The sequence below is a fragment of the Danio aesculapii genome, chromosome 23, assembly GCF_903798145.1.
Source record: "Danio aesculapii chromosome 23, fDanAes4.1, whole genome shotgun sequence".
Classification (NCBI taxonomy): Eukaryota; Metazoa; Chordata; class Actinopteri; order Cypriniformes; family Danionidae; genus Danio; species Danio aesculapii.
This window is the reverse complement of record NC_079457.1, coordinates 4,003,256-4,028,058: the sequence shown is the minus strand read 5'-3', so window position 1 is coordinate 4,028,058 and position 24,803 is coordinate 4,003,256. Positions and strand designations below refer to the sequence as shown.

Here is a 24,803-nt window from a genome sequence, read left to right as displayed (position 1 = left end):
TCATAATGTCGCGTGTAAGTGACGTCACGCGAGACGCGACGCTCGTTTGTTTATCATCAACCCAACTCGCAACAAAATCTCATCGTGTTCAGACATTTTTAAAAAAGTTTCAAGCAACCAAAACACAACTTTGCGTGTTATTAACGCGATTTAGTAACATTTCTGTTCAAATAAGCGTTCTGACCCGCGGTAGTTCGTATGTGATTGGTTTCCGCGTGTTGTGCCACATTGAAGTTAAATCCAGATTAGCAACCGAACTGCTGACAGGTGAGTATTTATTTATCTTTATTTATTAGTTTACTTTGCTTGCTTCTTTAATGTTCATTATAAGCTTTTACTGTATTGTATTTGTTTACAAATGTTGCATTGCAACTAGTCACATTGCCAACTAATCAATAACTCAGACTTTGCTAGCTTTGAGTGCAGTTCAGACTAGTTAATAATGTCCTGTTTAATAGTTACATGCATATATAACCACAATATGTCATTATGTATGTTTTGGTTTACTACATGGGTGTTAGTAAAATAATATATTATCCACATGGTTGAAATGAGTTCATAATATCGCCATTTTGACGTCTTCGTCAAATTAAATTAGCCAAAGTTGTTTATAAAGACTGTTTGGTCATCAATATGACACATTCAGTCTATGGTTGGCCTAAAATATATCAAATAAAATGAGATGGCTTTATTAATACTTATATTTGCTGACCTATAAAGCATTGGTACACTGGTGGTGTATCAAAAAAATAGTCAAATGTATTATTATCTTTTTTTTGGCTTCAAAATACAGTGAAATAAATGTTTAAAACTGTGTTGATGCTGGAAAATATACATGTTGTCTTTTATTCATGTATAATAGTTGACGGATTATGAATTATTACCATTGTTATTCAGTAAAAGTGTCTGTAATACAATTCAATGAGAGGTTTTTCAAAATATTCAATAATAATTTACAATTTCAGTTCCAAAAATATTGTTAGTTCAATGTTAAATACACAATAAAACACTTAACAACATCAATATATGGGTGAAAGGTTGTTTGGTCATCAATATGACATATTTAGTCTATGGCTGACCTAAAATATATCAAATAAAATGATATGACTATATTAATACTTGTATATGCTGACACCACCAGTGTACCAATGCTTTATATGTATCAAAAAAATAGTCAAATGTATTATTATCTTTTTTTGCTTCAAAATACAGTTTAATAAATGTTTAACACTGTGTTGATGCTGGTAAATATACATGTTGTCTTGTATTCACGTATAATAGTTGACGGATTATGAATTATTACCATTGTTATTCAGTAAAAAGTGTCTGTAATACAATTCAATGAGAGGTTTTTCAAAATCTTCACTAATAATTTACATATTTTTCTGTTGAAAAAATATTGATTGTTCATGTTAAATGCACAGTAAAACACTAATCAATGCAATTTCAACTAGTTACATTTTTAATATATATTTATTAATAACATTCATATCCAGTCTAACTATGTCATTGCATGTTATTAAGGTTAACTTCATGAATTGTTTAAAGAACAAATTTTACAGTTTTTCTGCTGCAAATTTATTATTGTCTGTATTACTGTATATTATATTATAATGTCTGCTTTTTACTTTTTTTATTATTAAAATTATAATTTATTCAACAAGGCATCTGTGGTACTGGTATCTTGTAACAACATGTACAGCAGTTTTTATTATACATTAAATTGCATGCAAATTAGAGCAAAAACAAAATTAAAAGGAGATTATGAACCAAAATTTGAAAGACAAAGGTCAGTCATGGAGTCATCCTTAAGAAAGTTCCAGAAAGAAGATTCAAATCAATTCAGCTTTATTTGTATAGCGCTTTTACAATGTAGATTGTGTCAAAGCAGCTTCACATAAAAGGTCACAGTAAATAGGAACAGTGTAGTTCAGTTTGTAGTGTTTAAGTTCAGTTCAGTTTAGCTCAGTTCAGCGTGGTTTAATAATCACTACTGAGAGTCCAAACACTGAAGAGCAAATCCAACGATGCGCAGCTCTACAGATCCTGAACCATGCAAGCCAGTGGCGACAGCGGAGAGGGAAAAAAAACTTCACTGATTGGCGAAAGTGAAGAAAAAAAAACCTTGAGAGAAATCAGACTCAGTTGGGCACGACCATTTTAATTTCTCCGCTAGAAGACCAAATGTGCCAAAACAATTCAGATCTGTGGTGTAAATCAAAAGTACATTTTTAAAAGGAATGTTGCTTGGATCGTTTTTAACATTTAGGCAAGGCGAGTGTTTTTATACATTACATAAACAGGAATTAAAGAAACAAGTATAAGAAAATAAAAACAACAAAGACTACACCTTTATTGACATTTATAATTAAATAAGTAGTTTCTGATGCGTTATAGCAAACTAGGACTTTTGTTGACATCTGCAATGTAAATCCACCACTTGTTTGGTAAACAAAGCTACAATATGATTACGAAATAATAGATCTACTAAAATACAAAAAAATATTACTTTACATACTGTATTGTGCAACAATCGTGTGCATAGTATTCAGTAATATTATTGAAATTAATATATACAATTTAATAAATAGATATTACCACATTTACATAAGTAAATAAATATACTGGATGTTTGGCTCAAAACGCTGCACCATTTTTGCAGGCACAGAGTCTGTGAGCCTAATCATACAAATGCTGGGTTCCACACAATCTATTTGTGTCGGGAAAACATAAAGGAATTAAGTTAACTCATTCGTTTTTGCAAATTTAAGTTGATTGAACATAAAACAATTAAGTTGTCCCCAATAAAACTCAAAAATGGTGTTTCGGCTTATTCTAAATGAGTAGTTTGAACAAGCAGCAAATGTAATTGTTTTTGAGTGTAACCCATCAAACAGACGTGTACTCTTTGACTACTTTTACATCGAGCTTAACTTTCTTTTCCATAGTTTGAGTCAACTTTTGACATTGTGTTTCTCATCATGTTAAATGCATCACATGTTAATGATCAGGTCTGTTGTGCTGTTTTCAGGGTTGTTTGGTGAGCGTGAGCGGTCAGCATGTCGTCTTTCTCCGAGTCTGCGCTGGAGAAGAAGCTGTCTGAACTCAGTAACTCCCAGCAGAGTGTCCAGACTCTGTCTCTGTGGATCATTCACCACCGCAAACATGCAGCACTCATCGTCCGCGTCTGGCACAGAGAGCTGAAGAAGGGTGAGAGATACACACATTCACTTTTATTTATTTATTTACATATATATATATAAACCCAAAATAACATTAGCAAAAATGAATAATTTTCCATGCATGTTTTCATTAAGGCTATAAATATTTAGGTTACAATAGTTGTCTTTTAGGCCAATATTGACCCACTAGCTATTAAACCATTTTTAACCACAGAAACTACTAACACAGATGAACACCCCAGCACACACACCATATTTCAGCAGGGTGTTTTCACACCTTCAGTTTGGAAAAAGTCAGGAAAGTGGGCGTGTCCAGCTCTGTTTAGGCGGGAGTGTCGGGGGAGGGAAAGAGGCAAGGTGCATAAAAATTTGCATAAAAATGGGAGTTTCGGTTTGGGCACTCGCTGATGGCAAAACAAACACACAGACACAGGACAGAAAGACAGTGACTGTGTTTACATGGACATCAGTGATCAAATTATTTGCCAAATTATTAAATGGTGGACTTTAACTGCAGTTTGGCACTTTCATTCAGGAACATTTCATTCGTGCCCCTCATGACAAACAAGATATTTGATTCAAGAAAATGCTGGAAGCGTGTATTTCTAATGCAATGTTTGATACCGCACGGCGAATGAGAGAAAAAAACCTTCCGCATTTCTCGGTAACTTATGGCCCGTTTCCACTGAGTGGTACGGTACGGTACGGTTTTGTTTGGTACGCTTTTATGGCCGTTTCCACTGTCAAAAAGCATACCGAACCGAACCGTACCATACCACTTTTTCGCACCCTTTCGAAAGGGTACCAAACACGAGAAAGGGTACCAAACACGAGAAAGGGTACCAAAAGGCAGAGCCACACGTGCAACTGAACGCTATTGGTTTACAGAGATACGTCATTCGCTTACGCAACAAGCCAGAATGAAAACAAAAAACCTGCCATGTTTGAAATACACAGCGAGACATTACAGCGGAATTATAAATACATATAATAACGAGCCATGGTCGACCTGGGCTCAAACAAACCTTGTCGTCGTCTTGATAAACAGCCACAAATCCAAGAAGAAGAGCAGATTTACCCTGTGCCCCGTAGTTTTTTACGAGCCAGTCTGAGGCGCGAGCGGTTTCGCTTTCTTGCTAGCGCTCGCGCGCGTCTAACATTATATCTGAAATAACACACTTCTTGAGCTGATGATAATAACCTGCGCTTGATTGTTGACGTGCTTTTGCAACCCGATCCTGTCAGACACTGACAAACGCGAGAGTGAAGCGTGAAGAAACAAAGGAGAAGCCGGAAAAAAGGAGCACATTATTATTCAGCAAACATGAACAAAATGGCATGATTAACTTTTATTATTATTATCACCTTTTGGACTAATATGAACTCAGAATGAGGGAATTACTCTCTAACAGAGGCTACATGTGCTGCTGAAGATTACAGACACAGATGAGAGGTTTACACTGTCTGTATGCTATAATTTCTGTTGGTTTGAACCTAAATACCGGTTAAATGTCTGCTATATGTAGTTCTTCTGTAGTTGGTAACATATCGGAGACTGTAAGGGGCTGTATGTGTTTATATATGTTCATTTATTTAGTTATTTAATATAATTACAGACGTTACAGTAGGCTGTTTCGCACTGTCATTGATCTGCAGTTATAATCAACTCATGTTCATTGAAAAGTTAGTAATAAACATTTCTACACAAGTATTTATGTGTATGAAGCATCTGTGTTGTGAGAAGTGCTTCTCATATGATATGTAAGTGACCCGTACAGCTTTATTGTAGACATTTCCTCGAGCTAGAATGACGTCGACTGAAAGTTTCTGTCATACACCACACCCACCAAAGGGTACCCTTGAAAACGCAAGCCTGATAAAGGTGACCCGTACCATACCAGTCAGTGGAAACGAGCCATTAGATGCACTCGGTAGGTAGTGTCAGAAAGCAGTGTGTGTATAGACTATCCTGTCACAAAATGCGGCGTAAGTCCTACACTGGTAATAGTTTGATTGCAGTGTTTACATGTTTACACTGTGAGAGCAGCATTTACAGCGGACCTTTCAGTAATATTGTAGTGATATTAACGAACTGTATACTTTAGTAACTTAGAAATCATTTTGACTAAGGTCTGTAAAACTAACTTTACAGATTTGGTAAGTAAGCGATCACTGGTCTTTGCAGAGACAGGACAATCGACACCAACTGGAGCCGCGTCTTTATTAAAAGGAGACGAGCGGCAAATCCGGATTTCACTATTTCCAGATGAGAAAAGCTCTCGGGTAAAATAAATGTTAGACACGTATTTTTGTCAAGCGCCACGTGCACTGTAATCCACACGTGAGTCCAGCTGCACTCTCATAGCGGGAAATGAAAACAAAAACTTTGTTGCAGCACATTTATGAACACAACACTGACGATCCGTATCTCCAAACAATTCTTCTTCTCCCACTTGTTTTGGCAACACAACATGGCGTCTCTCTGCCATCTGAACACTGAACAGGTAAAAACACAGTGAAACTATCATGCATATTAATGAAGTTGCACCGCATACACAATAGAGCGCGCTGATTGGTTTGAGCCAAGCCTTTTCAATGAATGAATGCAGCACACTCAGAGACGTCACAAAGTACTCCCAGGTACAGACAGCCAGTCTACACACAGGGATCTAATCGCCATGATGCGGCTTCAAAAATTCGTTTCAAACCGGATGAACGAATTTGCTCGAAATAACGCAAAAACAACAAATTTTCACTTTTTTTTGTGAAATATGTGTCCTAATAATGTTTTTAGCAGCATGGGATACATATCTGTCAACAGCTGGTGTTTCGTGACCCTTTAACCTTTATCTATACTGTCTTGCTAAAACCTTTCACACTTGCACGTGCGGCACAGAAAGCTGAACAATGTTAAGATACACACCCATTCACTGATGCTTAACCTTCCTGTTGACTTGCATTATGCAAGTTGTGCTGGATCGCCTTTATTTAATCACCCTAATTAAATAAAGATAAACCAGAATCCTCCCTTCGCTATATTTCTTAGCTAGGGTTTAGTTAAAGGATCGTCTTTATAATGTATTTTGCTAGAGAATAAATTAGATTCATACTTTACCACACAGGGTAACTCTTGATGGGTGCTGGAAAATGAAGTAAATGTCCACTCCAGATGAAGAAAAGTAGTAATATACACTTTTATTAATAAAATAAAATCCAGTGAAAAGGTAGAATAAACAAAAGACAAATGAAAGAAACAAAATCCTTACTTTAGCCTCCATTGAGGATAAAGGGCAACCAACCTCAATATACAGAAGTCGGGAAGCGCAAAGCTGGTCAGTTTGGCTCAGCTTTTATACTTCCAAAATCAGTTCATGCACATAACTACACCTTATATATCAGTGAGGACTTGACATACTGCATATAATTACCCAAGTATTACCCATACACCATCTGGGTTTTACCTAATATATGAAAACACTAATTATAAATCACTAAAGGACCACCCAATATAATGTGGTCTGACCACTCAGTCAAGAATTCTACTATTCAGCAAAACGTATAGGTCATGTCTTATGTGAACAAATTTATAGCTGTCCCATAGGCACATCTTAGAACATAAATCAACATACAAACACTCTCATATACATTGTCTAGATACTTTTAAGGCATTAAGCATTCCACAAGGTATTAGCAATGAGAGGCATCCCTAATTTACGATGACTATGAGACCTCCTGTCTTAGCGAGCAGAGTCTCAAGTCTTCAGGGTCAGCTGCGCTAGCCGTATGCATTCAGAGGATAGGAGGTCAAGAGAAGGTAAGAACAGATGAGGGTCAGAGAGAGGTAACATCTCCCTCCCTCTCCGTTCATTAGTCTTGCGCGCCCTCTTCTGGTCACGTCGTGCTCTTCGCTTATACTTGACTGTATCAGATAAAGTTGAGCTCTGAAGTATTGGAATGTCAGAGTACAGGAGAGGTTTGCGTTTGTATTTTCGTTGTCTCACGTTAATAATGGCACCATTCGTTCCATGGGCACCATTCACTACAAAGATGAGTTGCATTATACAGTTGCTAGGTAAATATACAGTGCTGTGCAAAAGCTGCCAGTATTTTCACCAAAATATGGTTTTGCCATTAATATAGCCAGTGCTACTGAGATGGCATTAAAACATGAATACATAAACAAATAAATAAAGGTAATAATGGTGATGTGTTTGTTTTTCAGCTAAAAGCAGCAGGAAGTTGACATTCTTGTATCTGGCCAATGACGTGATCCAGAACAGTAAGAAAAAGGGTCCAGAGTTTGCAAAAGACTTCGAAGGTGTCCTGATCGATGCCTGTTCACACGTGGCCAGGTAAACAAACCAAACCCTCATTAATGCATTAATTATTGTTCGTTTTCAAAAGCATAGATGCAGATGAAGTCAAAATTATTCGCCCTCCTATGAATTATTTTCAAATATTTCCCAAATTATGTTTAACAGAGCAAGGAATTTATCGCAGTATTTCCTATAATATTTTTTCTTCTGGAGAAAGTCTTGTGTGTTTTATTTCAGCTAGAATAAAAATAGTTTTTAATTATTTAAAGCCATCTTAAGGTCAATATTATTAGCCCCCTTAAGCTATATTTGTTTTCCGATTGTCTACAGAGGAACCAATGTTGTCCATGACTTGCCTAATTACCCTATCTTTAACCTAATTACCCTAGTTAAGCTAAATGTTAAATGTCACTGTAAGCTGAATACTAGTATCCTGAAAAATATCTAGTCTAATATTATGTGCTGTCATCATGGCCAAGATAAAATATATCAGTTATTAGAAATTAGACAATTAAAACTATTATGTTTAGAAATGGGTTGATAATATCTTCTCTCTGTTAAGCAGAAATTAGGGAATAAAATAAACAGGGAGGCTAATAATTCTGACTACGACTGAATATATATGTGTGTGTGTGTGTTTCTGTGGCAGAGATGGAGACGATGGCTGTAAAAAACAGATGGAAAGATTGTTGACTATCTGGCAGGAGAGAAACCTTTATCGTCCAGACTTCATCCAGCAGCTCAAACTGACCATCGAAGACTCCGAAAGTCCCAAACACAAAACCACAAGTCAGAAAAACGCAGGTATATTCCAGAATACTCACTATATTTACACACAACACTGTGGGGAAAATAAAGAGAACACTTCAGGTTATCTGAAAATACTGCATTTACACACACACAGCTGTGGGAAGAATGAAGACACCACTTCAAACATCAGTTTCTGTATAATTAATATATCAGTATCTGAAAATACTGCTTTACTAGGTATTTGTGAGCTAAAATGTTATTATTTAATGACATTTCTTTCAAATGTCTTATAAAACTATTGACGTTAGAGCTTTTTTGTTTTTGGCTTTGGGTTTTGTTTGCATAAAATAATCATTGTTTATCCAAATAACAAATGTTTGTTGATTGAATTTTGATTATTATTCCAGGATTGATTAATTTCTTAATTTTTCAGATAATAACAGAGAGTGTGTCATCTAAAAACAAAAATGCTGCATGTTGCTATACAATATTTTACTATGCATTTGGAAGAAATAAAAACAAAAACATAAATTAGGCCTGTCACAATATCTATGTTGTAGAATATATTGCACCAAAATATACTGCAATAATCAATATTATAGAAAACCATTTTATGCCACTCATTATATAATGCCAGAATGACAATATAATATCATTACAATTCAAAGTACACTCTTCCAAAGACGCATGATATTTTATTCTTAAGAATATTTAATTTAATTATGGTCATTTTAATGATTTAATTATCAGGCATTGGAGTCAGAATGTGAAAACGCATATCCTAAATAAATAATAATAAATGTAAACACAAAAGTGCAAGGTAAAGAGTAACAGAGGCTGCGATATCTAATACAATATTTAGTTTCAGTCGTCAGACACCCACATGAGAATATACTATAGTAATTTATTGTAAATACTACTGTGTTTTTTAACCATACTGACACTGACAGCTCCAATAGAGATGGAAATGTTGCACAATTTGCTAAAATATTGCTGGAATGGTTTTTTATGTATGAGCAATATACAGTTAAAGTCAGAATTATTAGCCCCCCCTTTTTTTCCTTTTTTTTTTTTTAAATATTTCCCAAATGATGTTTAACAGAGCAAGGAAATGTTTACAGTATGTCTGATAATATTTTTTCTTCTGGAGAAAGTCTTATTTGTTTTATTTAAGCTAGAATAAAAGCAGTTCTTGATTTTTAAAAAACATTTTAAGGTCAAAATTTTCAGCCCCTTTAAGCTATAGTTTTTTGATAGTCTACAGAACGAACCATCGTTATACAATAACTTGCCTAATTACCCTAACCTGCCCAGTTAACCTAATTAACCTAGTTAAGCCTTTAAATGTCACTTTAAGCTGTATAGAAGTGTCTTAAAGAATATCTAGTCTAATATTATTTACTGTCATCATGACAAAGATAAAATAAATCCGTTATTAGAGATGAGTTATTAAAACTATTATGATTAGAAATGTGCTGAAAAAATATTCTCTCCATTAAACAGAAATTGGGGTCAAAAATAAACAGTGGGGCTAATAATTCTGACTTCAACTGTATGTTGCATTACTAAAAATGATGTTGTGCGATAAGTCCGTATATTGATTGTTGTGACAGGCCGACCTAAAATACAAAAAACATTGTTTTGCTCAAACATGCCTATAAAATTGTGAATCCTTTACCTATTTTTTATTTTATTTTATTTTATTTTTCGTCGTTGTTGTTGTTGTTGTTTTTTCTATATTTTATATTGTGATACTTTAATGTTACTTTTTGCGTTACATTTTAAAAATAATTCAATAAAATATGCACATAACATTTATTAAAGTACAATTCAAAACTGATAATTCAATTCAATGAATCTTTATTTCTCGATCACGTTTGATACACAATGTAGATTGTGTCAAAGCAGCTTCACATAGAAGATTATAGTGAATTGAAACTCAGTTTTCAGAGTTTAAGTTTAGTTCAGTGTGGTTTAATATTCACTACTGAGAGTCCAAATATTGAGGAGAAAATCCATCGATGTGCAGCTCCACAAGTCCCAAATCAAGCAAGCCAGCGGCGAGAAAAAACTTCACCAATTGGCGAAAGTGAAGGATTAAAAAACCTCGAGAGAAAGCAGGCTCAGTTGGGCACAACCATTTCTCCTCTGGTCAAACGTCTTGTGCAGAGCTGCAGTCTAGGTGCTGGAGGCTGGAGAATGCTGGACGTCAGCGAAGATTCGCCTTTCCCTGGAGTGTCAGGGAAAGTCTATTTCTTAGCTAGAGTTTATTTAAAGGATCGTCTTTATAATGTATTTTGCAAAAGAATAAATTAGATTAATACTTTACCACACAGGGTAACTCGATGGGTTCTGGAAAATGAGATCAATGTCCACTCCAGTGAAGATAATTAATAAAATATACACTTTTATTAATAAAACAAATCCAGTGAAAATGTAGAATAAACAAAAGACAAATAACAGAAGCAAAATCCTTACTTTATCCTCCGTTGAGGATAAAGGGCAACCAACATCGGTATATAAAGTCGGAAAGCGTAAATCTGGTCAGTTTGGCTCAGCTTTAATACTTCCAAAATCAGATCATGCACATAACTACACCTCATATATCAGTTAGGACTTGACATATTTAATATAAGTACGCATACACCATCTGGGTTTTACCTACTACATCAAATCACTAATTATAAATCACTAAGGACCAGCTGTATGATGTGGTCAAGAATTCTACTATTCAGCAAAACTTATAGGTCATGTCTTATGTGAACAAATTTATAGCTGTTCCATAGGCACATTTTAGAACATAAATCAACATACAAACACTTTGATGCACATTGTTTAGACAGTTTTAAGCCATTAAGCATTACACAAGGTATTTCCAATGAGAGGCATCCCTAATCTATAAAAGCTATGAGACTTTCCCACTTCGCGAGCAGAGTCTCAGGTCTTCAGGGTCGGCTGTGCTAGCCGTATGCACTCAAATGATAAGAGGTCAAGAGAAGGTAAGAACAGATGAGGGTCAGAGAGAGGTAACATCTCCCTCCCTCTCCGTTCATTAGTCTTGCGCGCCCTCTTCTGGTCACGTCATGCTCTTCGCTTGTACTTGACTATCAGATAAAGTTGAGCTCTGAGGTATTGGAATGTCAGAGTACAGGAGAGGTTTGCGTTGGTATTTTCGTTGTCTCACGTTAATAATGGCACCATTCACTACAATGACAGAGACAGAAGATTGGTTAGATAAACAGGAGCTAGATTATTTAAAGCTTTACAGGTAAGAAGCAATATTTTAAATTCAATATGAAACTTAACAGGCAGCCAGTGTAAGGAAGATAAGATTGGGGTGATGTGATCATATTTTCTAGACCTGGTAAGAACTCTGGCAGCTGCATTAACAAAATGCTGAAAATCTAAAACCTTAAGTTTTATTACTTGAAATAAATGTTTTAAATAAATTTAAACCCTAAAACTAAACACATTTTTATAGCACATTTTATTTTTGCTACTTAACCATGGAGTATTTATCACTTTTTTATTTAGCATTATTGTTTTAGCATATTTAGTTTAGCATTTAAGCAATGATCTGTTCTTAAACAGCATGTTATTACGTTGCAGATGACAGAAAAAACTTAAAGCGGAGCTACCAGAAGGTCCAGGAGGAAGAAGAGGAGGAAGATGATGATTACAGAGGTCATTATTCTCCCCGTGAGACGGACGCAGCTGCTCCACAGCTGGTATGATTTACATCTCCTCTAAGAAAATGAGTTTCTTAAAGGCCCAGCTCACAGGAGGGCTAATAATTCAGACTCCCAACTGTATTACATCCGCCATTTGTTATCACCTGTGTCAGTTGCGTCGCTTCACTCCATTTTCATGAATTCTCTCACACTGCATTATGGGATAGCCTACTGTCCATTTAATGCGCACTTCACAATCTCGCCAGTAGCAGTAGGTCGTACTATTTTTTTGAATGTTATGAATTTGGACACTACTCGGCTCACATAAAGTTTTTCACAAACTCTATAAATGGGGAAGTATGTGATTTTGAACACAGGCAGTCAGTTCTTTAACAAACATTAAGGCCCAGTTCTACCCATTTGGCCTTTACCCCTACCTCTCGTTTTGCGCATTACCGTGAAGGGGTAGGGGTGTTCCAATTCTCTTTAGCTTGTAGGCGTAGAGCTAAGGGAAATGGCTAGATAGTCCTTGAAACCCTGAGATCTTCCAGGTCCACATTCGAAACCAAGAGGTACAAAATGTTTCCAGAATACAGCAGCTACAACGGCAACATGGCTGCACACATGAGTAAGGAGATGCACAAATTTAAGTGTTTTTTGAAGCTATTAAACATGCATACACTGAAAAAAAATATTCAAAGATCATTCCTTGGATTTACTCAATTTTTTTACGTTAAGGGGTTGTCAACAATTTATTTGTGTTGAATTTAAGCAAACAAATTAAGTTGAACATTATTAAATTTAATTTGTTTGTTTAAATTCGACACAAATAAATAGTTTGCAACAGTTTTGCATGCAACACTTTTTTCAGTGTATGTTTTAATACATTCATAACAGTGTTAGGGTTTTAGCGTCATGATTTTAAAAATAAAATGCTAAAATTGGCTATTATTCATAATAATAACTCTTGTATAGCAGTCCTGCAGCATATTTTCACATCTGATGACACTCGAATATCCTGTCAGAAAAGTCTAGTGGCTGGGAAAGACCTTTTTACAGTGTCTGGTATAATTTTAATGTTGTTTTCTTGTGTTCTCATTGATGAATATGGCCACAGTGTAAATGCACATGTTACAAGATTATTGCCACATTACATTGTTATGATAACAGGATATCTAGGGCTGCAACAACGAATCAATTAAATTGATAAAAATCGATTACTGAAAGCGTTGGCAACAAATTTCGTAATTGATTCGTTGTGTCGCGCGACACAAAGATGTTTCATTATTTTTAAATAAACACTTTAGTTGAGTGCGGAGCGGAGTGAACATGGTCTCTCGCGCACTGATACAGAGTTCTGCGCCTTATAGACAAGGATGAGGAGGAAGGGAGCAAATGCAGGGTCAATCTCTAGAATCCTACTTTTGTTCCGTTTTGAAGTGAGAACCGTAAAGTCCCTGGTGCTGATGTTTTACTTGTTATTCAGCTTGACAAGCGTGACAAGTTAGTGTTCATTTTAGAGTGGCAACTGAAAAAAATCAAACTGAGCTTTGGCGCGGTGTCTGGCGCTAAGCCAGAGAGAGCTCGCGCTGAGCAGCGCTCTCAGTAAGGGACCATGAAAAAGTGCCTCTTTTTTTCCGAAAACAAAACCAACTTAACCCTGCTGAGAAAGACGTGTCATATTTTCACAATTATGCAGTGTTTTAACCGCCTAATGCTTAATTTATGTTTTAGACATGTAAATACACACACGTACTAGTAATACAAAACATTTCTAAGAGTTTATAAAACACACAAGAGAGTCTAACAATCCATTGAAATATAATTTGCTGATGTGTTTTATTCATATCAGATACACATAGTGAAAGTAACTAAAGTTGAATATACTCTTCTCTAAGTTCACCAGCCACTTGCTTGCATGTATTTGGGGAGAAACTGGTGAATTTACATGCTGAATCCTGCGTGTTCTGCTTTTATGAATGAGGCAAACACGTGGCCGCAAGTAAACATGGCGACGCACATCTCACGTTATAGATCACGATCACTTACACGCTTATGTGAACTGGTAACTTCTGTTTGAGATTATATCTCATTAAGATTATTTTTCTTACCCAATTCGCAAATAATTTAACTCGTTTTAAGCAAACAATCACTTAATTTTTAGGGTTTTTTTTTTACAGAAAACAAGACATAATTTCTTATGGTAGGTTTGTATCTTAATTTAAAAATATTTTGATATTTGGATTTAAAACAGGATAAAACTACTTAGTTTTTTAGTTTTTATTATTGTTATTATTATAACAGCTTGGGGATGAGCTGTTTTGAATAAACGGTTGGAAATGAATGCTTCTCTTTTTATATCCGATTCATCGATTAATCAGGGGAAAAAAATCGACAGATTAATCGAATATTAAAATAATCGTTAGTTGCAGCCCTAATGATATCGTTGCCTTTGGTGATTTCCTGAACATAAATGCCAAAACATATTGCAACTGGAATAACTACAGCAGTCGCCATCGTCGATCTTATATGCAGTTAGAGCTTGCGATGACATATGATGACTTGTTGTAGTGCTGTCCCATATCTTAGGGGTAAATTTGAAGTAAAATAATTGGGATTGGGATTAATTTCTTGATTGTGCTGATCTTGCAGACGGAGGACCTGGTGAAAGCGCTTCAGGATCTAGAAAACGCTGCTTCTGGAGACGCCGCCGTCAGACAGAAGATCGCATCTCTTCCACAGGAGGTGCAGGACGTCTCTCTGCTGGAGAAGATAACAGGTGAAGATCAAGTTGCTACAATTAAAATGAAGTTTAAGGATGCTTTCACACCTTGACGTTTGTTGGGTAACCTGGCACGTTTGCCCAGTTAGCTCAGTTCGTTTGGAAATATCTGAACAGTGTAATCGAGTTGTGATATGCGCCAAAACAATCAGTCCGAGGTCGCCTGAATGAGATGGTCTTGCCTTGGTTGAAACTAACTCTAGAGTGGTTCTGTTGTAGTGAGAAAGCAATAGGATCCAACGAACTAACAAACCTGGCTTTATCACAGTGTATTATGGTTATGTAATAGGCATATTATGTGTAGCAGAGGCCAGCTAGTGAAGTGCTGTGCAGGTAAACCTCACTCCTCTGACCTCTAAAGGTGCTCTAGTGACAGACGCTAGAGGCCATGGTCTTCAGCCTGCTTGTTAGAGCAACCGACTCCCATGCGGAAAGTCGCCAGTTCGATCCTAGCTTGGATCAGGTTGGGTGGTGTAGGACCGGTAGGATTACATTGGTGCTGTGATCCGGATGGGAGTGAGGTTTAGGGGAGTGAGTGTAGCAGAGGCCAGCTGGTGAAGGGCTGAGCAGGTAAGCAATGGTCTTCAGCCTCCTTGTTAGAGCAACTGACTCCCATGCGGAAGGTCGCCGGTTCAATCCCAGCTCGGATTAGGTTGGATAGTGTAGGACTGGCAGGGTTACAATGTTGCCGTGACCCGGATGGGAGTGAGGTTTAGGTGGGTGAGTGTAGCAGAGGCCAGCTAGTGAAGTGCTGTGCAAGGTTATAATAGTTTAAGATTTTTCATTAGTTTTAGTTTCTATTTCGTTTTGACTTTTTGTTTTCAAATTCAGTTAGTTTTAATTGGTTTTTAGAGGCAGATTTACTAGTTTTATTAGTTTCTATATTTGAAAAAGACCCAGTTTTTGTTTAGTTTTTATTAGTTTCAGTATTAGTTTTAGGTTTTTTTTCTAAATAAGGAAATTTGTTAAGTGCAAGATTCAAAATCATCAGAATAAATATTGTATAATAAAATCATGAACACAATCATCTACCAGTACCATACCTATTCTCAAATTCAAATACACAGCCCACAAGATAGCAGCCTTATGTGTGTGCAAGGCTGCCTCTGAGGTTAGATACACAGTAGTGTTGGGATGTTCAGATATTTAACGTGGATGTTAAGACTCAACATACCAAAATTATGTAGTCAGCAATAGTAATTTCAGTCAGTTAAAACACCACCATGATCTGAAAAATGTCTCACTGTAAAGTTTTGCAACCCAACTGAAGCATGATTCACTTATTATTAGCAGTTCACTTCTCCTCTAATATGATCTCAGTGTAACGTTACTGTTCTAATAACTAAATGAGAGTATATATTGGATTATTTAGAGTCAAATGGGGGTATTAGGCTTGTTAAAAAGTAAGTAGTTTGTGGATAAGTGGTTACTGGAGACGTGAATCATTTCAAATGATTCAGTTTGTTTTGGTAAACTAGTTCAACCGGTTCACTTAGAAGATCCGGTTTAAGATTCGATCGTGATACAGAAATAAAACCCATTATTGCGCAAAACGTGTTAAAGTAATAGTTTTAAGTCTCTGTATTTAATGGTGTCACCGTGCTGCTGTCATGTCCACTCGTTGTTTTTGTCGCGGGAGCAACAGCGAGGAGAACTGGCTCGATCTGGCCAATGGCAGCAGGACTACAGACTCTGATGTGCCGTACGGGTCAAACATCTGCAGCATGAATTAGATTTACTTCTAAAAGGATTACAGTGAGATTATGTATTAAATACATTCACAAACATGTAAACAAAGGAGGTTTTTGCTATATTTTTAGTTAGTTTCAGTTAGTTTTGTATGAACACAATACAGTTTCAGTTAGTTCTAGTTTTTTTTTTTTTTTTACTTGTTTTTATTTTTATTTCAGTTAACGACAATTATTTTACATTTTCGTTTTACTATCGTCTGACTCATCTCCCCTCAGGGCAAGAAGGCAGGTAACTTCTGCCATTGACCACTGACCACTTTCCTCCTCCATGTTTACTCTGTTGTTGTTGTTGTTGTTGTTTACTGCATTGGCGTCTCCACACACGCTCTTCCTTCTGTGTCATTACACCTCTGAGAAGCACAACACTGTCGCAAGCTCAATAAATCCGATTTATCTGTTTACATGTTACATATTTATATCTGAATTTTTTCCGAATATGCAGGAGGCCTGAAACCGATCTCTGAATATACGAATGCATGCATTTATTTTGTGTTTACACGGTCGTAGAACAGATCCGATCTGTAACATATGAGCAAAAAAATCGGAATTGGGTCACATTTAACTGGCAGAATAAATGATGACAAGCTGTTAAATGATCAGAAAATAGTGCATTACTACATATCTGATTTTTGACTGTTGTAGCTGTGAAAGTGCTCAAATGTAGCTGTAATGTGCTCAAAATCTGCCGGAACTACTTTAGCTGTGCGTTTAACTGAATATAACCGCACACCTTGGAACGCTCATCAGCCAATCAGAATCAAGCATTCAACAGACCCAGAGTATAAGTAAGAAATAGTGCATTACTTGTGCGCTAATTTCTTGTAATTCAACGTACTGGAATCAAGTATTCTGCTTGTACTGTAGTTCCCACAGCTACTGTAGAGATGTTGTATTTCAGACTTTATTTGTTAGCATTTTGTCCCTAAATGTCTTCTGTGTGTAGCACTAGCTTCTTCCACATTTCTTTCAAAGCCTTCAGTTGCGTTCTGATGTGATTTTTGACTGTTGTAGCTGTGAAAAATCTTAGATCTTTTAGTGTAGTAATATGGAGCTGTAATGTGCTCAAAACCTGCCGGAACTACTTTAGCTGTGCATTTATCTGGATATAACAGTACACCTTAGAACGCTCATCGGCCAATCAGAATAGAGTATTCAACAGACCCAGAGTATAAGTAAGAAATAGCTCATTACTTGTGCGTTATTGTCTACTAATTTAATGTGCTGGAGTCAATTATTCTGCTTTTACTACAGTACACAAAGCTGCTCCACTGTTGAGATGTTGTATTTCAGACATTTGTCAGGTTTTTGTCCTCAAACTGCTCTTGTGTGTAGCACTAGCTTCTCCTCTGAAGTCTTCTGTTGTGTTTTGATGTGATGTTTGAGTGTTGTAGCTGTGAAATAACTCCAAATCATTCAGCATAGTGATATGGAGCTGTAATGTGCTCAACCTGCCCGAACTACTTTAGCTGTGTGTTTATCTGGATATAACAGCACACCTTAGAATGCTCATCAGCCAATCAGAATTGAGCATTCGACAGATCCAGAGTAATGCTCTCAAAACCTGCAGGAACTACTTTAGCTGTGTGTGTATCTGAATATAACAGCACACCTTAGAATGCTCATCAGCCAATCAGAATTGAGCATTCGCCAGATCCAGTGTACTGCTCTCAAAACCTGTTGGAACTACTTTAGCTGTGTGTTTATCTGAATATAACAGCACACCTTAGAATGCTCATCAGCCAATCAGAATTGAGCATTCGACAGATCCAGAGTACCGCTCTCAAAACCTGCCGGAACTACTTGAGCTGTGTGTGTATCTGAATATAACAGCACACCTTGGAATGCTCATCAGCCAATCAGAATTGAGCATTCGACAGATCCAGACTACTGCTCTCAAAACTTGCCGGAACTACTTTAGCTGTGTGTTTATCTGACTATAACAGCACACCTTAGAATGCTCATCAGCCAATCAGAATTGAGCATTTGACAGATCCAGAGTACCGCTCTCAAAACCTGCCGGAACTACTTTAGCTGTGTGTGTATCTGAATATACCAGCACACCTTAGAATGCTCATCAGCCAATCAGAATTGAGCATTCGACAGATCCAGAGTACTGCTCTCAAAACCTGCCGGAACTACTTTATCTTTGTGTTTATCTGAATATAACAGCACACCTTAGAATGCTCATCAGCCAATCAGAATTGAGCATTCGACAGATCCAGACTACTGCTCTCAAAACCTGCCGGAACTACTTTAGCTGTGTGTGTATCTGAATATAACAGCACACCTTAGAATGCTCATCAGCCAATCAGAATTGAGCATTCGACAGATCCAGAGTACTGCTCTCAAAACCTGCCGGAACTACTTTAGCTGTGTGTTTATCTGAATATAACAGCACACCTTAGAATGCTCATCAGCCAATCAGAATTGAGCATTCGACAGATCCAGAGTACTGCTCTCAAAACCTGCCGGAACTACTTTAGCTGTGTGTTTATCTGAATATAACAGCACACCTTAGAATGCTCATCAGCCAATCAGAATTGAGCATTCGACAGATCCAGAGTAATGCTCTCAAAACCTGCAGGAACTACTTTAGCTGTGTGTGTATCTGAATATAACAGCACACCTTAGAATGCTCATCAGCCAATCAGAATTGAGCATTCGCCAGATCCAGTGTACTGCTCTCAAAACCTGTTGGAACTACTTTAGCTGTGTGTTTATCTGAATATAACAGCACACCTTAGAATGCTCATCAGCCAATCAGAATTGAGCATTCGACAGATCCAGAGTACCGCTCTCAAAACCTGCCGGAACTACTTGAGCTGTGTGTGTATCTGAATATAACAGCACACCTTGGAATGCTCATCAGCCAATCAGAATTGAGCATTCGACAGATCCAGACTACTGCTCTCAAAACTTGCCGGAACTACTTTAGCTGTGTGTTTATCTGACTATAACAGCACACCTTAGAATGCTCATCAGCCAATCAGAATTGAGCATTTGACAGATCCAGAGTACCGCTCTCAAAACCTGCCGGAACTACTTTAGCTGTGTGTGTATCTGAATATACCAGCACACCTTAGAATGCTCATCAGCCAATCAGAATTGAGCATTCGACAGATCCAGAGTACTGCTCTCAAAACCTGCCGGAACTACTTTATCTTTGTGTTTATCTGAATATAACAGCACACCTTAGAATGCTCATCAGCCAATCAGAATTGAGCATTCGACAGATCCAGACTACTGCTCTCAAAACCTGCCGGAACTACTTTAGCTGTGTGTGTATCTGAATATAACAGCACACCTTAGAATGCTCATCAGCCAATCAGAATTGAGCATTCGACAGATCCAGAGTACTGCTCTCAAAACCTGCCGGAACTACTTTAGCTGTGTGTTTATCTGAATATAACAGCACACCTTAGAATGCTCATCAGCCAATCAGAATTGAGCATTCGACAGATCCAGAGTACTGCTCTCAAAACCTGCCGGAACTACTTTAGCTGTGTGTTTATCTGAATATAACAGCACACCTTAGAATGCTCATCAGCCAATCAGAATTGAGCATTCGACAGATCCAGAGTACCGCTCTCAAAACCTGCCGGAACTACTTTAGCTGTGTGTGTATCTGAATATACCAGCACACCTTAGAATGCTCATCAGCCAATCAGAATTGAGCATTCGACAGATCCAGAGTACTGCTCTCAAAACCTGCCGGAACTACTTTAGCTTTGTGTTTATCTGTAAATAATACCTTACAATACAGTAATATAATGCAGAAATGTGTTGACTCGATCATAATCTTGCTCATTGTGGTTTGCATGAATCTCTTCATATGGTTGTTGTATGTGTCAGCAGATAAACAGGCAGCAGATAAGCTGTCAAAGACAGTGGACGAGGCCTGTCTGCTGCTGGCTGAATATAATGGACGTCTGGCCGCGGAGCTGGAGGACCGCAGACAACTGGCCCGAATGCTGACCGAATACATCCAGAGCCAGAAAGACGCGCTCAACGAAAGAGAAAAGAAGCTAGAGGTACCACACACACACAAGTTCTGTTTAACGAAGAAATTTCTTCAACACATTTCTAATCATAATAGTTTTAATAACTCATTTCTAATCACTGATTTCTTTTATATTTGCCATGATGACAGTAAATAATATTAGACTAGATATTCTTTAAGACACTTCTATACAGCTTAAAGTGACATTTAAAGGCTTAACTAGGTTAATTAGGGTAAAGTTAGGGTAATTAGTCATTGTATAACAGTGGTTTGTTCTGTAGATTATCCAAAACTAGCATTGCTTAAAGGGGCTAATAATATTGACCTTAAAATGGGTTTAAAATAATTAAGAACTGATTTTATTCTAGCTGAAATAAAACAAATAAGACTTTCTCCAGAAGAAAAAATATTATAGGAAATACTGTGAAAACTTCCTGAATCTGTTCATTTGGGAAACATTTGAAAAAGAAAATAATTCTGACCTCAGCTGTATGTGTAAAACAAAAACATTTTTTATTGTAATGTATTTTATTGACTTTTATATTGGGTTTTTATTTGAACTGACTGTCCTTGCTGTCTTGTTCAGTGGCCTTAAGTGTCTAGAAAGGTGCCAAAATAAAATGCATTATTATTATGATTATTATTATTATTATTATTATAAATCATATGGTACAAACATTAACAAACATTTTTTACTTAACCAAAGCAAACAAAGAAAAAAAATCTCAATATCAGAAAAATAAATAAATAAATACTTTTAATAAAAAAACCTTAAAGCATGCCAAATATACAATTCTTAAATCAAGAAAATATTGTCTTGTCTTCATAAATAAGTCAAAATGAAGTGAGTTTTTCCTTAAAACAAGCAAAATAATCAGCCAGTGATGTAAGTAAAATCTTGTTTTAGCTTAATCACATTATTGCTTACCTTATTGGTAGATTATTTTGCTTGCTTTAAAGGGAAAATGAAGCACTCAGTCAAGTTTACCTTATTTTGTACATTGGAATCCACTTTAATGAAAATATATAAAACAAACTTGATTAATGTAACCATTTAGCAGAAAATGGCATGTTTTACTATAGATTTTAGACCTAGGGTGCAGCCATCTTGGAAAATCGCTGCATCTGACGTCACAGGATTGGTTCAGTTCCCTCAGCTGAACAGATACAGTGGAAGTAAAGGAGACTGTAAAGCCTAATTTAACCCAGTGCATGAAGCTGTGGATGTGGAGCTGCTGCAAATACAAGCATCAGATGTGTGTCTAATATAAAAGTATAGATATTTATTCTATTTTTCTTTTTTCCCTTTTAATTATCGATCATTTGATGCGCTTTGCTCCACTCTCTGTATTACGCTGCCTGACTGCCTGTCTGGGTTTCCACCATGGTAGTAATAGACTGAACACGGAGACTGAACAGCCTAATTTAACCAAATGCATGTGGACGAGCACCACAGATCTGCTGCAAATACAACAAATACAAGCATTTAAGTGTCTCCAGTTGTGTGTTTTTCTTTTGTCAATACTGTTCGCTTGATGTGCTGTGATCCTCTCATGCTGCTCCAGCACTGCCTGACGAGGGGATTTACATTCAGACTAATGCAATGATTAAAATCATACATGACTTCACACTTTACTAAGTCACGTCTGTGTGGGTTATGTCAAGGCATATTCTCTTATCAAGTCGATTAACTCGATCTCAACATGTATGAAGGATGAAAACCTGCCATAAGAAACACCACGCCGATCTTAGTTTGGTTTGAACACGAGCAGAGGTGAGAGGGTGTAGCAGTGAAAAGTGAAAGTACCCACCCCATTACGTCAGTAATGATTCACTCTCTGTATTACACCGCCTGTCTGGGTTTCAACTAGGTCCACTGCGGACATAATGGGGGTGGATACATTCACTTTTCACTGCTACACCCCCTCACCTCTGCTCGTGTTCAAAGCAAACTGAGATCAGCGCAGTGTTTCTTATGGCAGGTTTTCATCCTTCATACATGTTGAGAGATCGAGTTAATCGACTTGATAAGAGAATATGTCTTGACATAACCCACACAGACGTGACTTAGTAAAGTGTGAAGTCATGTATGATTTTAATCATTGCATTAGTCTGAATGTAAATCCCCTCATCAGGCAGTGCTGGAGCAGCGTGAGAGGATCACAGCACATCAAGCGAACAGTATTGACAAAAGAAAAACACACAACAGAAGACACTTAAATGCTTGTATTTGTTGTATTTGCAGCAGATCTGTGGTGCTCGTCCACATACATTTGGTTAAATTAGGCTGTTCAGTCTCCGTGTTCCATCTATTACTACCATGGTGGAAACCCTGACAGGCAGTCAGGCAGCGTAATACAGAGAGTGGAGCAAAGCGCATCAAATGATCGATAATTAAAAGGGAAAAAAGAAAAATAGAATAAATATCTATACTTTTATATTAGACACACATCTGATGCTTGTATTTGCAGCAGCTCCACATCCACAACTTCATGCATTGGTTTAAATTAGGCTTTACATTCTCCTTTGCTTCCACTGTATCTGTTCAGCTGAGGGAACTGAACCAACCCCGTGACGTCAGACACATCGACATTTCAAGATGGCGGCACCCTAGGTCTAAAATCTATAGTTAAACACGCCGTTTTCTTCTAAATGCTTACATTAATCGAGTTTGTTTAATGTATTTTCATTAAAGTGGAATCCAATGTACAAAATAAGGTAAACTTATTATGTAAGTGGAAACATTATCAGATGTTTCCGATATCGCCTCTAGTGTGTTGATTCACCTGGTGTGTTTTTGCAGGAATACAAGCAGAAACTGGCTCGTGTCACACAAGTGAGGAAGGAGCTGAAATCGCACATCCAGAGTCTTCCGGATCTTTCTCTGCTCCCGAATGTGACGGGCGGCCTGGCTCCGCTGCCGTCTGCCGGAGATCTGTTTTCCACCGACTGAACATTTCATTTCTGAGACTCACAGACACTGGCAGAGCAGAGCAAAGCGGATTAATAATAACAATAACAAGCGTGTGGAGATTTCAAAACTTCGCTGGTCCACCCATCACTAAATCCGACGCTGAGATTTTGTTTTGCCGTGACTTTGCTGTGGAAAGCGACTCTCTTTTGCTTTGTCTGATACCTGTAGGTTTTTAGTTTTTACTGCTCGGATAAGAATTTGGCTTCATTTTGGTTTTGGGAGGAGACTAAAGATGAGGATTCAGTTTTAAACCCCCATCACTGCTGTAGGCTGATATCTGGAGAAATCAATTAGGAAAACTGTGATTTATATTTTGGTTACAAACTCGGAGGCGTTTGATTATTTTGCTGATGAAACGCAACAGATGCGCTCGTGTTTGTGAAGAAAGGATATACAGTCTGGTTGTGTTTTCTTCTGTGGTCACTGTATGTTTTACAGTGTCTTTTCATTAAATACGACTGAACACATTTAACTAAGTGCTTTCTGATTTGAGTAAATCCTTCATTTAATTTAATGGATTTTAGAGGTTTTAAATGAATAATTGTGACTAATCGCATACATAATGAAAGTTTATATAATTAGTTTGTGTGTATTGTGTTTGATAGGTAGGTAGGTAGGTAGGTAGGTAGGTAGGTAGATAGATAGATGCATTGATCTATAGATACATACATCACCTGACTCCAATCCGATAGATAGATAGATAGATGGATGGATGGATGGATGGATGGATGGATGGATGGATCTATAGATACATACATCACCTGACTCCAATCCAATGTATGGATGGATGGATGGATAGATAGATGGATGCATTGATCTATAGATACATACATCACCTGACTCCAATCCGATAGATAGATAGATAGATAGATAGATAGATAGATAGATAGATAGATAGATAGATAGATAGATAGATAGATAGATAGATAGATAGATAGATAGATAGATAGATAGATAGATAGATAGATAGATAGATAGATGGATGCATAGATACATAGATACATACATCACCTGACTCCAATTAGATAGATAGATAGATAGATAGATAGATAGATAGATAGATAGATAGATAGATAGATAGATAGATAGATAGATAGATAGATAGATAGAGGGCTACATTGATATATCGATGGATACATTGATCAACAGGGATAAATAGATGCATTGATAAATAGATCGATACATTGATCAATAGATAGCTGCATTGATCGACAGATAGATACATTGACAGACAGATACATTGATTGACATAGATACATTGATCAATAGATAGATAGATGCATTGATCTATTAATAGATAGTTTCACTGATCAATCGATAGATAGATGCATTGATCAATAGATAGATACATTGATCGATAGATACATTGATCGATAG

At 36.9% G+C, this 24,803-nt stretch overlaps 1 protein-coding gene across 2 annotated transcripts; it reads left to right on the top strand.

Moving 5' to 3' along the window:
- The first annotated feature begins 23 nt into the window (after nt 1-23).
- Nucleotides 24-23,898, top strand: rprd1b (regulation of nuclear pre-mRNA domain containing 1B). 2 transcript variants are annotated; one of them, XM_056449118.1, is made up of 8 exons: nt 24-267; nt 3,032-3,210; nt 7,405-7,534; nt 8,148-8,302; nt 11,858-11,976; nt 14,572-14,698; nt 20,308-20,483; nt 23,256-23,898. In XM_056449118.1, the coding sequence occupies exons 2-8, from the start codon at nt 3,060-3,062 to the stop codon at nt 23,403-23,405; spliced, it is 1,008 nt and encodes a 335-aa protein (XP_056305093.1). In that variant the 5' UTR covers nt 24-267; nt 3,032-3,059; the 3' UTR covers nt 23,406-23,898. The 2 variants fall into 2 exon arrangements, with proteins under 2 accessions (XP_056305093.1, XP_056305092.1); XM_056449117.1 differs by having other exon boundaries at nt 20,305-20,483.
- Nucleotides 23,899-24,803: the final 905 nt, after the last annotated feature.